Source organism: Sinohyriopsis cumingii, chromosome 5 (assembly GCF_028554795.1).
Source record: "Sinohyriopsis cumingii isolate HCF-2022 chromosome 5, ASM2855479v2, whole genome shotgun sequence".
In the NCBI taxonomy this organism is placed as follows: domain Eukaryota; kingdom Metazoa; phylum Mollusca; class Bivalvia; order Unionida; family Unionidae; genus Sinohyriopsis; species Sinohyriopsis cumingii.
Genome location: NC_142965.1, coordinates 87948858 through 87962524, shown reverse-complemented (window position 1 = coordinate 87962524; position 13667 = coordinate 87948858). Strand labels below are relative to the sequence as shown.

Genomic DNA, 13667 nt, shown 5'->3' with positions numbered 1-13667 from the left:
CAGCCTAAAACGTATACACAGGCTACTAGTATGTGCTTTGAACCAGCATAGTGTGTGGTGTGCAGGCATATAGTGCTGAATACGGCATACATATAGGGTAGGTCATCTCATTACAGGAAAAAGGGAAGTGAACATAATCATCAAGTGTCCTATGCATTACTAGTTCAATGTTAGATAAGCATTTGACGAAATACAAGCAATCATTCAAATAGCGTTTTGAAGACGCGTCGATCAACTTATCTCAATGTATGTAAACGGAAGAACGGAAAACACTATCTTTTAGGGTTAGCCTGGAGAAGCTTGCGGGGAACTTTCATCCACTATCGCCAGAACGAGGATGGCGATTTTTCTTATTTTCCTGCACCAGTTGGTCTTATTATTTAAAAACGCTTAACTTCATTCTGCAATTTTGCAAGTTTGGAAACTTATATTTGTTTAAAACTAATGAAATTATTTGCTATGTGATGTTTTTGTATAGTGAACATCTATCGATAGTACTATTTGAAAAAGAAGAGATAATACATTTTAGTGTACAAAAATATGTCAACACATACAGATATAGAGAAAAACATAAACAGGATCGAATGATTTCTTCTGGCAGAATTTACAAAATTCCTCAATATGGGTCCTCATATTCACCGCAAGGCTTAATGTGAACATCTACGCTGGTATAACAATAATAATAATAATAATAATAATAATAATAATAATTAAAAATAATGATAATAATAATAATGAGGACTTTGTATAGCGTCTAATCTTTAGAAGCTCTACGCGCTTTGCAACATTAGACAATACTTATAACATAAAAAACATATATAATGATATTATTACAAAAAACAAACACCATGAAATTAGAAAACATAAAAACATGCTGTAAATATTTAAGGTAGGGAACATTATTAGGTCTTTAAGTTTGTTCTTGCAGTCGAAATAAGTGAGCTTTGAGAGCACTCTTGAATGTGTCTTTGTGTCTTTGTGTCTAACTTCAGTGGGCAATTCATTCCACGCTGCTGGGCCCTGGTATGCAAAAGAATCCTGTCCATATGACTTTGTTTTCATAGTGGGAAGAATGAGCATCCGATTGTCAGAAGAGGACCATAAGTATCTTGCTGGTGTGTACACATGGGTGAGGTCGGATAAGTATGTTGGACTGGAGTCCGTCAGTGAAACGTAGCACAGGGAACAAATTTTGTGTTTGATTCTGGATCGAATGGATAGCTGATGTAGGGTACAGAGCAGCGGGGAGGTGTGCTCGTGGTACTATAAGTATGATCCGAGCAGCTGTGTTTTGAACTTTTTGAAGTTTCTGAAGTATATATTGAGATGAACCAGACATAATTGAGTTACAATAGTCCAGTCTTGAAAGTACTAATGAACATACAAGTGTTTTAGGGGCATCAACTGAAAGATATTTGTGAATGGAGCTGATGCCTATCAGCTCAAGATATGCAGCCTTGCATTATGTTCATGACATGTTGGTGCAACGTGAGATTACTGTCCCGAGTGAAACATAGGTTTCGTACTGACTGTTTGCATTTAATGTTGATGTTACTGATATTTATTGTTTGAGGCAAAGGATGTGACTGAGAAAGTATTTGTGTGATCAGTTTGGCCTCAGTTTTATCATCATTCATCTGTAGCTTGTTACATGTCATCCATGATTTCACATCAAAAAATGCTCCTCTCTATACCTTTGATGGTAGCGTGAACTTCAGTTGGGTGGCTAGATTTGTATATTTGGGTGTCATCAGCGTACTGTTGGTGAGACGCTGGATGATGATCTATGACACTTGAGAGCGGCCGAGTGTATACAATGAAGAGAACAGGTCCAAGAACAGACCCCTGTTGAACACCACAACATAGAGTAACTGGGCTGCAATGTATTCCATTTGCAGTCACAATTTGTGTCCTGTTGACCAAGTAGGACTTGAACCACATTAAGGCTGTATAATGAATGCCAAATACATGCTGCAGACGGTGAAGTAATATATTATGGTCTATTGTGTCAAATGCTGCAGACAAATCAAGGAGGGTGAGGACTGTAATCTTTCCGCTATCCAAAGCAGAGAGAATGTCGTTAACTACTTTTAGAAGAGTAGTTTCAGTACTGTAGCGAGGGCGATATGCAGATTGTACATTGCTAAAATGACTGTTTGAATTCAGATGAGATACAAGTTGGGATAGAACAACCTTTTCTAAGATTTTTTTATATGAATGGGACATTAGAAATAGGGCGGTAGTTCTTTCAATCGTTATGGTCGAGTGTTGGTTTCTTCAGCAGAGGCTTTACAAAGGCGGTTTTGAAAATGATGGGAATTCCCCGGATGAGATATAGGTATTAATAACATCAGTTAGTGAAGGCAATATTGGATCTAAGCACTCAAGCAGCAGTGATTTTGGAATTGGATCAAGTTCACGTGAATTTGGTGCATTCTTTATCACGATTGTACGTACTAAATCCATAGAGACAGGTTCAAACGCTGCTAATAGGTGCCTCTGAAATTCTGTATCCCAGCTGTATGGTGACGACGTGTCAATTGAAATACGTGTTGTCAAGCTTATCTCTAATGGTTTTTACTTTGTCACGGAAGAAATTTGCAAACAGGTCTGGAAGGTCGAATGGAGAGATGGTAGTTGGAAGTGGTGTAGATTTGTTCCTTGACATTAGCTTGTTAGTAATCTCGAAGAGCTCTTTGCAGCTGGAACTTTCCATGATCTTAGGACTGTATTGGGCTGATTTTGCTGCATGGACTATGTTTGTGACGTTCTTCTTAGCGGCTTCATATATTTGCTTATGAATAGTGATTCTGGTGGAAAGCCAAAGCCTCTCAGCTTTACGGCGGTCTCTTTTAGCAGTGCGAAGCTGGTCCCTAGCACTGCTATACCATGGGGAACACTTTTAAATTGATACTATGCACTTGGTGGCTGGGTCATGTTTGTCGAGCAATGAACGCAGGAAGTGATCGCGTTGTTCTACGGTAGGAGGTAGGCAAGTTGTTAGGGTTGCTTGGATGTCATGCATTAGTTTGGTTCTATTTATCATACGGAGGTTTCGCTTAGTAACAAATAAAGGTGGAGGGTTAGGGACTGATACGTCAAGATGGCATATAACGCAGAGGTGATCTGATGCAAGTTCGTGGGATACCACGGAGGGACGTAGAATATTATTATCAGGTCTATGAAGAATCCAGTCTAAAATGTGACCATGTTTATGGGTGGGTTGGTTAACTGACTGTCTGAGGTTGAAAACATTAATGGAATCTATGAGTTTTGATGTGTTTGGGTTTCCGGGATAGTCAAAGTGCAAGTTAAAATCTCCAAGAATAACCAGGTTGCCCCCAATTGAATTTCCATACTCCAGGAGATTCGGAAACTTTTTCGAAAAGAGAGATTCTGTCAGCTTGTTTAATTTTATAACTAAACAAGCTAGAGCTAGTTCATGCACATATGTATCATTTAGCCAGACGCCATTTCTTCTGTTTTTTTGTGTGCAAATTTCCGTTTTATTTTCCAAAGACCCATACACAGGTATCCGTTTTATATTGCAAAGATCCACATACTGGTATCCGTTTTACATTCCAAGGATCCATACACTAGTATCCATGTTACATTCCAAAGACCAATGCACTGGTATCCGTGTTACATTTCAAAGACCCATACAATAGCGTTGAAGAACTGTAATGGAAATATACTATACCCTCTTCAACATAAATAAAATCTGCTAAATTAATGTATTCAGCCCTTTCTTGGAGTAATTCAGAACGCATCTTTCCAAATTCTAAGTTAGTAAAAATAGAAATACAACATTGCAAACAGTTTACGTTAAACAAAATATTGAAGATTGTATAAAACAGAAGAAATGGCGTCTGACTAAATGATGCATATGCGCATAAACTACCTCTAGCAAGCTTAGTTATAAAACCGTCCTAAAAGTGAGCAAAATTTGCAACTTTGCTCAACCAATGAGATGTTTGAAGAAAAAGAATTATCTACTCTGATACTGCACAAATATAAATTTGAAAAACTTCTGATGCCAAACTGTTTTTGAATCCATTCTGAAATGTGCGTGTGTGTGAAAGTATTCGATCTCTCAAAATTACTCTTCTTTACATGCGTTAGCAGTATTCTTCCTTTACAGAGATTACTTTGGTATAATGGCGTTGGTAGAAACCCAAAAAGTACAACACAGGAAGGGGCAAATTAGATGGTATATACCAGTTTATTTTTTAATGTCAGGTACTTCTTAAATTGCGTGCACCGTTCCGGTGATCTAGTGGTTAGAGCGTCCGCCTAGGAAGCGGGAGGTCGTGGGTTCATTCCCTGGCCGAGTCATACCAAGACTTACAAAAATGGTACTAACAGCTTGCTTGCTTGGCGCTCAGCATCACGAGGTTAGTGTTAGGACTGGTCGGCCTGGTGTCAGGATAATGTGACTGGGGTGGGGCATCATGTTACATGTCTGCGACATGATGACCCAGTGCTAGGCATCACTATAAACAGCCACACTGTAGACATCGTAGCGATAGGACTGAAAAATTGTTAAAGCTACGTTAAAAATCCAAATCACACACACACACGCGCAAATTGCCTACACTATTAGGATTGTAGCTTGATATTAATTAATTTAGTCTAACTAGCTCATAATAATTTATCTCAAAGAGCTGTTTATTGAGAATACAGCAATCACCTTGATCTACAACATCATCGACCACCACCACCACGAACAATACGTTTAGCATTTTATCTCATTTTCAATTTAACTGAACAGCATTTTAACGGCGAAGTCGAAGGTATAGTGTGCTCACCAACTGCATTCAGTTCTTAATATAGATTTCCGCTGTGGCGTTGATGCGGAACTCAAGTACATTCTGGTGCGAGTATAGATTTTTCTCCCTGACGTTGGTGCGAGTAACGAACGTTGAACAAAACACAAACCGGTTTGATTACCTAACTTCTTTCTCTGTTTGTGTCATGGAAGTATACTTTATACATATTTCATAATCTACAGGATATACTCTTTCGTATGATCTTTAACAGGAACATCCAACTGAGGTTGAATAATAGCTTATCAAAGGAACCTTCAATCCGAGCGCCCATTCAGTCGTGAAAACCGGGGTTTCTGTTCTCTTAGCAAATAAACACAAGACTACACAGGCCTTGCCATGGATAGGATTCAGCTATGCGTTTTAAATTTTCGCGTTAGCTAATAACATAAGAAATGTTTGCTTTTTCATGCTGTTCCTTGTGTGTGTGTATCATCGTATTCTGAAGCGATATGAATGAGGAATTCAGGCAGTTTTAGTGTGTTGTTGTAGTTCACAAAACTAGAGCAAAAGCTAACCCTTTCATCATCACGAGCTGTCTGCATCATTCCTTCCCTTATTCTGCTGATGGCTTGGGTCTCTACAGTCTTCTTGTGTGACAAATATTAATATATGCACTTAAAAAATGAAAATGATGAGTCAATGACAATAAATAATTTTTAATTAAAAAGTAGTATTAACACGAACTTGAAAAATTTATAATGACCAAATTCCCGCCCCCATACCACCCCCAAAACAGAACAAGTAAAAAACTTGGACTACAATCACCATAACGTTTCCTAGCGTACATTTCATTTGCATTTAGATCGTTAAAAATATACCTTGAAAAATCTTAAAATGCACGAGCTTCCGAGCGTCCTGGGCGCCCACCATTGGTTCCATCCCACTGACTCCTTTCATGAATGTTTACGCCCCTCACCCCAGTCAAATCTATATTAAGAAACCAACTCTAGGAAATGATTAAAAAGCGGCCTTTGAAGGCATGTGATTGCTTACTATAGGCTAATTTCTACATAGTTTGGTAAGTTTGAAGGTATTTTAGTTGATATCAAAACTGCATACTATTAATTTTCATGGACCGCTCCGGTGGCCTAGTGGTTAGAGCGTCCGCCTCGGATGCGGGAGGTCGTGGGTTTGATCCCAGCCGAGTCATACCAAAGACTTACAAAAATGGTACTAACAGCTGCTTCTCTTGGCGCTCAGAATTAAGAGGTTAGTGTTAGGACTGGTCGGCCTGGTGTCAGGATAATGTGACTGGGTAGGACATCATGCTATGTCTGAGGCATGATGCCCCAGTGCTAGACATCACTATAAACTGTCACACTGCAAACATCGTAGCAATATGACCGAAAAATTGTTAAAGCTACGTTAAAAATCCAAATCACACACAGACATTACTTTTCCTTAAATATTGCGCAGGACAAATGAAATTTTTCCCGTCGATCACATAATTTATAATGGATGCATTATTTCATCTATTTGTGCCACTTTATACCTTGTTAGTCATTTGATAATGTTTAACACAAAATGTATAAAATACATAATGTGGGGGATGGCGCAAAAAGGTAGCACTGTTTATTATTTAAAGGTTATAGATGATGACTGCGATGACGACAACGATGATTAAATAATTATAAAGATTAACTTTATTATTGCTCTTTTCTTTTTGTTCTCGTTGGGTGCTGGAGTGTAAAGTATTTATTCACCCTATTTGCGCGGATTTTTTGTACGCAGTGTTTTTGTCAGACATCCAATTTACATTCATGTAGTTCAAAATGCTTGTCTATATCACGTGATATACAAGTAGTTTGATAGCTGCGTTAGAGACCACGTGATCGCATTGTACTAGAGTGAGACAACCTTGACAGCACAATGGCGAGAATGATCGATATATTCGGAAGCATAGCCAAATAACACTGAGCTGAGCATCTGATATTTTGACTTGCATTAACAGATAAGTATAATGTGTTGCATAGAGTCTCCAATTCATAATGTGGGCTCAAGTTGTCGTATTTCCTGTGCAATATACATTGTCTTAACCTTCACAACGAGGAAGTAATGAGTTTTACGATGGCAGAAGGCCAGAACGATATGGATAAACAGTTGAACTGCCCTATATGTTTGGAAACATTCGAATCACCAAAAGTATTGGCCTGTTTACACACATTTTGTGAGAAGTGTATTAGCAAACATGTAAGCGGTCTGAGAGAGGAAGGGACACTACTAGATATTCTTGCATGTCCCGTGTGTAGAAGTCCAACCCCAGCACCTGCCTCCCACCAGACCACTGAAGACTGGGCTTCAAAACTTTCAGCAAATTCCACTGTTATTTCACTTTTGGCGTCAGACCAGTCCAAAAAGGATGACCCTGTTTATTGTCAACCATGTTTAACGAACGATCAGTACCGAGCCTCCGTGGCTTACTGTGTCACGTGTATGGAGTATCTCTGTCAAAAGTGTCACAAATATCATAACAAATTCAAGATGAGCAGGAACCACTCTATAACAATACACACAATGCCAGCTATTTCGAATTCAAATGCAGCTGAAAACAATATGTACCGGTGTTCCAAACATATGAAAAAATACAAATATTCATGTCAACAGCACAAAGAACTCTGCTGTTGTAAATGTGCATTGGAATATCACAAAAATTGCGATGGATTGTTTACCTTGGAACATTTAATGAAGGACTCCAAAGAGAAGGGACACTATCAGACAACATTGGACAGTTTAGATGTACTAAAAGAAATGTTTCTATCTCTTATAAAACGTACAACACAAACACTTGAATCCATTCAACAACAGAAAACAGAAAAAACAACCACGATCAAAGAATTGACCAAAGCAGCCAAAGAGCATGTAGACCGGTTGGAACGGGCAGCTTTACAAGAACTAGAACAAATGTGTAAACAGGACGCGTTGACTATTTCAGATCGTATTGCAGAATGCAAGAGTGCTATAGCCGCAATAGAGACGTCTCAGAAAATGCTATTGGAACTTACCAATTCTGATGACAAAGTTGAATTATTCATGACTGCGACAAAAGTATCACAACACGCTCTGAACTATTTGAGAAAACATGACACACTGGAAAGTAAATCTGAAGACATTAAAATTGAATTTAGTTGCAGCGAGCCATTTGAAAACATGTTTCATTCAATGACTACCATAGGTCAATGGTCGCGTGAAGCATCAAGAATTCCTAGATTACCGTCAGCTTTTTCATTTGACAAACTGGCGATGCTTATTCCTCGTTCTCAGCCAGATTCAATAGTGACGATCAATACGAAAATGTATGATGACACACAAGATTGCTGCATCTATTCGGGTATTTTCCTTCACGATGACAGAATTTTACTATCAGATGAGCGAAATAAGAAGTTAAAGCTCTTCGATAAATGTTTTCATTTTTTGTGTCATTTAATTATGGCCCAACGGCCAAGACACGTTTGTTTAGTTGATCATCAGAATGCAGCGGTCACTACAGATGGAAGCTGTGTATACATTGTCGGTGTGACTAATACTCTTGCAATACTAAGAACAATTTCTGTTGGGTTTGACTGTTTTGGAATAGCTTCTAATCAGCAAAACATTATTGTAGACGTTAATGTTGAAGGAGATTCACTTATTGAGTTCGATTCCTCATCTAAAATCGTGGAGAAGATAGAATCATTTGACAAGTTGACCAATCATCTCAATACACACTGTGTAAACCTTGATAATATCTACTACACAGTTAAAAACAAAATTGTGACGATGAATAAAAAAGGTAGAAGGCTTAATACATTTGAAAGCGATGACCTGAAAACGGCATTAGGGATTGCTTTGGATCGGAATGGGATTATCTATTGCTGTGGGCATGATTCTAACACAATAGTTCTTTTAACACAAGAAGGTAGACAAATAGGTGTTATACTTTCACGTGAACATGGGCTTAAAAATCCAGTGGGAATAAGTTTAAATGACAAGAATAACATGCTTATGGTATTTGAAAAGGCATCCAATGAAGTGAAAGTATTTAAACTGCTATATCAATGAATGCATTACACATATGTTCAGGACGCTTCAAACAAATCATATGAAGAAACATTAAATTGCGCAACAGATAATGATGTAGAAGTTACATTATTACTAGTGGATGAGCAAGGTTGAAACTCCGATATGCAGAGATAACAGGTGTAATTGCAATAATTTTTTTTTTATTGTTTCCATTATCTGATGGAAATCTTGATCTGCTTTTTTTCTTTCTTTCTTTCTTTTTTAAATGTAGCGGCTGCAAACTCTGATACTTTCTAAACTGGAAATCTAAGTTGAAAAACTGGTCAGCATAAAAAAGCCTGCCCCCTCCCTCAGTAAACCAAAATTGAAAAGAAACACCTCCCCACAAAAAAAATACAGTCCAGAAGCTTTGCTCAGAACACAAGTTATACATTTAACATTAAAAAATAAATATTAGTGTTCATTTCACGGACCGAAATTATTTTGAACATTTGACTTTACTTCTACGGGGAATTAAATAACATTGTTACTTAACCAAATGCTTCCAGGGGGAGTAGTTTATTTTGAAAGTGCGTGACCTATATGAGTATTGAGTCATTTTGACCAGCTTTTTACTTGGACGAGTTATATAGGTATGTCTTCAAGTTATTAGAATTATGCTTATTACAGCCTGCAAATTAATGATAGAATGCAACATTTAAACACGATTAGGGAATATCCCGTAACTGTTTAATCATGTGTTCCCCAAATTTCGAATTTGGCCACCCTAACCAAAGTCCTTCCCTGAGCGCTGTTTCGTCAAGTAAAAAAATCGAAGAATACTCCTTCAACTTTTCATTAGTGGATGTCCATCCACGCCTCGTTTTGGCGCTAGCAGTGACAAAAGTTGTAAAAGGTGATAAAAAAAAAATGTAAAATGGTAATGAATATCTTTAAACCAATGTATCTGGCAATGAAAACATTCAGGACACACGGTACTAATGGTATGGAAAAATGGGAACCAGTCTGGAAATGTGTGAAACTAAAATAGAGTATATATGGGTTAGGGTGAAACTAAAATAAAGTATATATGGGTTAGGCTGACCAGGATTGGTTAATAATGTAAAGTTATGCTGTAGGATAAAGAATCTTTTGAGAGCTTATCCTAGTTTTAAGTGGATTTTTTTTTACTTAAGAGACATTGTTTTATTGAAAGAATTTCAGTCCTTTAAAAGTCTTGAGTTTGGAACACTCATTACTAAAATTAACACCTGACTCTTTGGTGCGGAATTGAAAGCACATGCTTCAAACACATGCAGGTCCAGAAAATGCCGCGGTTCATATCCTTTCCTCAACACAGAAGCTGACATCCAGGTTTCAGCTATACTGATAAATATAGGTTTGATCAGAGCACTCAAAAATTTTAAGTTATTGAATTTTTAATATCATGGGGTTTGCATATTTTTACTGTGGGAACTGAATTAGTACCATGAGTCCTTCAAAGTTTGTGATAGTCGCCCGAGTTGCAATGTAAATGAGGTGGCGCTATACAGTTTCGCATTTTGCATAGTTAGGATTTTAAAGAAAAAGAATGTCACCGGCTTTCCTCACTGGTTATACTGGCAATTTGAAAAAGACCTTGTATATCTTAGGTATAATGCAAAGAACCTTTAATTCCCTTTATTTTGGTGTATGATTGATGGGTGTACTATGGGTTATAGAGTATACAGCTTGGCCTTACTTCAAATGTGCATCTTTCAAAAAAGTGCTAGCTCTACTTGGTCATTTTCACTTCCTGAACTTCAGCGGTAAATTGTATAAAAAAGAGCCGATAACTTTTTTACATTTTATATATTTGGTAATTCATTCATTGCACTTTCAGAAGCTGGTTTTGTCTAGTCTGGCAAAATTCATTTTCCCTATTTGAATAGCTGCTATGTATAGTGTACTTTAGACTAATTCAGACTGATTTTTTAACACAAGGGAGCAGTCATTTTAGTTAGCAGTGTGCTTAAATCATGTAAAATTTCCAAAAGTACAATGTCCAAAAGAAATATCATCCACATATATTACATTAATGTAGCATAGAGGTATCAAACGTTCTCTCCACTGTGCATGTTTTAAATACGAACTACTTCACCTTACATACGTCACTCTCTCAAAAGTACATATTATCTGGTGAGCGCCACCTAAAGTATTTGACGGCCGCTTGTGTAACGCATATTCGAGGTTAAACTCACCCCAAAGACGAGAAAGATTTACTCTATTTTGAGGCTGAAATAAAAAATAAAAAAAGAAAGAAGAGATATATTAAATTATGCAAATGCACAGTTTGTCTTTAAATATTTATTTGTTTGTTTGGAAATTAAAGTAAATCAGAAAACATTGGTATTTACTATAATAAAAGCTGGCAGATAATGAATGCACAATCACATTGTACGAGAGCAAGATCCGAACCGGAAAATCCCATGGTCCAGCTCGATTTAGGGTAACAAGATATTCAGACATGTTATTGTTTTCATGAGTTATTTGAGCACATCATAAAAGTTTGACTGCAGTAATGTGCAGACCAGAACGTTAATGTATCAAACTGTCGAAGCAAATACGACTATCTCAGTTATATTTCACTGTCAATGAGTGTATTATGTACTGTTATTTTGCTTTCTATATCTACTATGATGTGTGTCACCCAAATCTGGAAGGTGTGGAAACTGTTCCATGCCTCTGTGATCCTATGTGCAACACTGACTATAATTTATTTCCAGAGTTTCGAAAAATTATCGAGTGATTTTGTTTTGAAAATGCTTAACACAACAAGTAAGTAAAAACATCACGCATGCGCTTGATGAGTCTGACATCCATCTGAGATGATTAGCTTGGATAGGGTCACTAGTTGATAAATCTTAAGTAATATGCGTCTAAAGATTATAAGCTATATAGTTTGTTTGTTTGTTTGCAAAGAACTGAAATTATGTAATGCAAACAAATGTAACCTATGTTTCATTGGCAAACAACATGGTTTTGACGACACTATGTACTCCATATTCTGACGGACAACGCAAAGAAAAACGTAATAAAAGTGTAACAAACAAACCCGATATCAGGTTATGTGTGTTGGGTATTTGCATCTGTCGTAAATTGTCTGACTCGAGTTTGAAACAAGTCTGACAGCAAGGCGGTTTTCACTGCCTGATTTTAAGTAATTCAGATCATGGCAATATCCGTTACAAATGCAACAAAAAAACAATTACATTAAAAATAATACAATTATAGGAATCTATTGTCCGTTAAAATGATTATCAAGTTTTCTACAGTTGTGTAAGTCTGTTTCTAGGAAATAATAAAGTGGCACACAACTTCTTCCATATACACGCTTTTTTTCTACCCAAAGGTATCAATCGCCAAATAGATCTTTTAGGTTACCTTCTGTAGGTTGTTCTCTCCAACCGATTTCCCGTGTCGATTCAAATAGTTTGCCGTTTATTACTTGGTCCAACACTTTGATAACGGTTTGGGGGATGATTATTCTAGTTCAAGAGGGCATTTTCACTACTGAACACAAGAAGACCATCATATGATGAAAGAGAAGCTTGAAGACTGGAAAGGTTATGTGTGGCTATTACAAAAACCAAACGGAATTCAACTCTCGACATGTAAATTTATTCACGACAACAGACAAATTAATGGATACATTTTACTATCCACAAGATTTAATAAATAAATAAATAAATAAATAAATAAATAAATAAATAAATAATGAAAACAGCAACAAAAAGCAGCAACAACAACACACACATGTCAGCCAGTGGCGTAACTCGGGTTGGTGTCACCCTGTGCGTTAACTCGTGTTGTCATCCTCATGGTCCACCTTCCTGCACAAAAATTCAAAAAATGTATAGATTGTCATGTGCGGGAAGGTAACTCATGGTGTCATCCCCATGAAACTATTTCCTCCACAAAAATTCTAAATTTTATAGACAGTCATTTTGGTGTCACCCCCTCTGATGGTGTCACTCGGTGCGGTCCGCACCCCCGCACCGCCCCCCCCCCCCCCCGTGATGTCACTAACCTCAACACACATTTATAGAGAATACGGTTGTTTTGGTTTTGTGGGGTTTAACATCATTTTTTTTAATCACCTTATAGATCATACATGTCGGCCAGCATATTTTGGTGGAGGAAGAACCAGGAAAGACCCTAGTAATCACCACCGACCCACGGGAAGCTACTGGCAAGTTTTCTCACACGTTAACATTTATATAACATTAGGGAAATGAGGAAAATGGCATTCTGAGACGAATACAACGCATTTTAATTATATAAAATCATCTCCAAGGAATGACCGTGTTTAACTTGTAAATATGTATTTTGCGAGAGAAAAAAATATATAGAGAACGTCAGGCCCAGACGCCAAATCCATCGAGTTATTCCCTCCGACTCTGTACAAAGTACGAATGTGATTTTGTTTACTTCATACCCCCTTTTACGCTTTCTAAATATTTTTAGCTTTACCATATGAATGAAATTTAAAAACAACCTATGATTTATAAAATTTCGATTCACTAAGCTTAAATATGTTTATAGTATTACTTAGTTGTTCACATCCGATTATCTATACTGTCATGTTCTTTGTGTAGTTTTAGCTACTCGAATGGTGGACTGAATCTTCAAAAGTGTAACTGCAGTATGGTGAATAAACTGAATTTACGGCCCACGTGCTAGATCCTAATCTCTCTCTCTCTCTCTCTCTCTCTCTCTCTCTCTATATATATATATATATATATATATATATATATATAATTTACTAGAAAACCATTATCCAACGTATGAATTGAAAAAGGAATTGCGTTTTGACGAAAG

At 37.1% G+C, this 13667-nt stretch overlaps 1 protein-coding gene across 1 annotated transcript; it reads left to right on the top strand.

The window, feature by feature from the left end:
• Positions 1 to 6670: 6670 nt before the first annotated feature.
• LOC149799695 (uncharacterized) lies at positions 6671 to 12167 on the top strand. The gene has a single exon (XM_089959050.1). It carries the CDS (start codon positions 6885 to 6887, stop codon positions 8865 to 8867), a length of 1983 nt encoding a protein of 660 aa, XP_089815176.1. The 5' UTR covers positions 6671 to 6884; the 3' UTR covers positions 8868 to 12167.
• The last annotated feature ends 1500 nt before the right edge of the window (positions 12168 to 13667 follow it).

What these genes read in the sequence shown, in the direction of transcription:
- LOC149799695 (XM_089959050.1), top strand. Translation starts at nt 6,885, where the DNA reads ATGAGTTTTACGATGGCAGAAGGCCAGAACGATATGGATAAACAGTTG.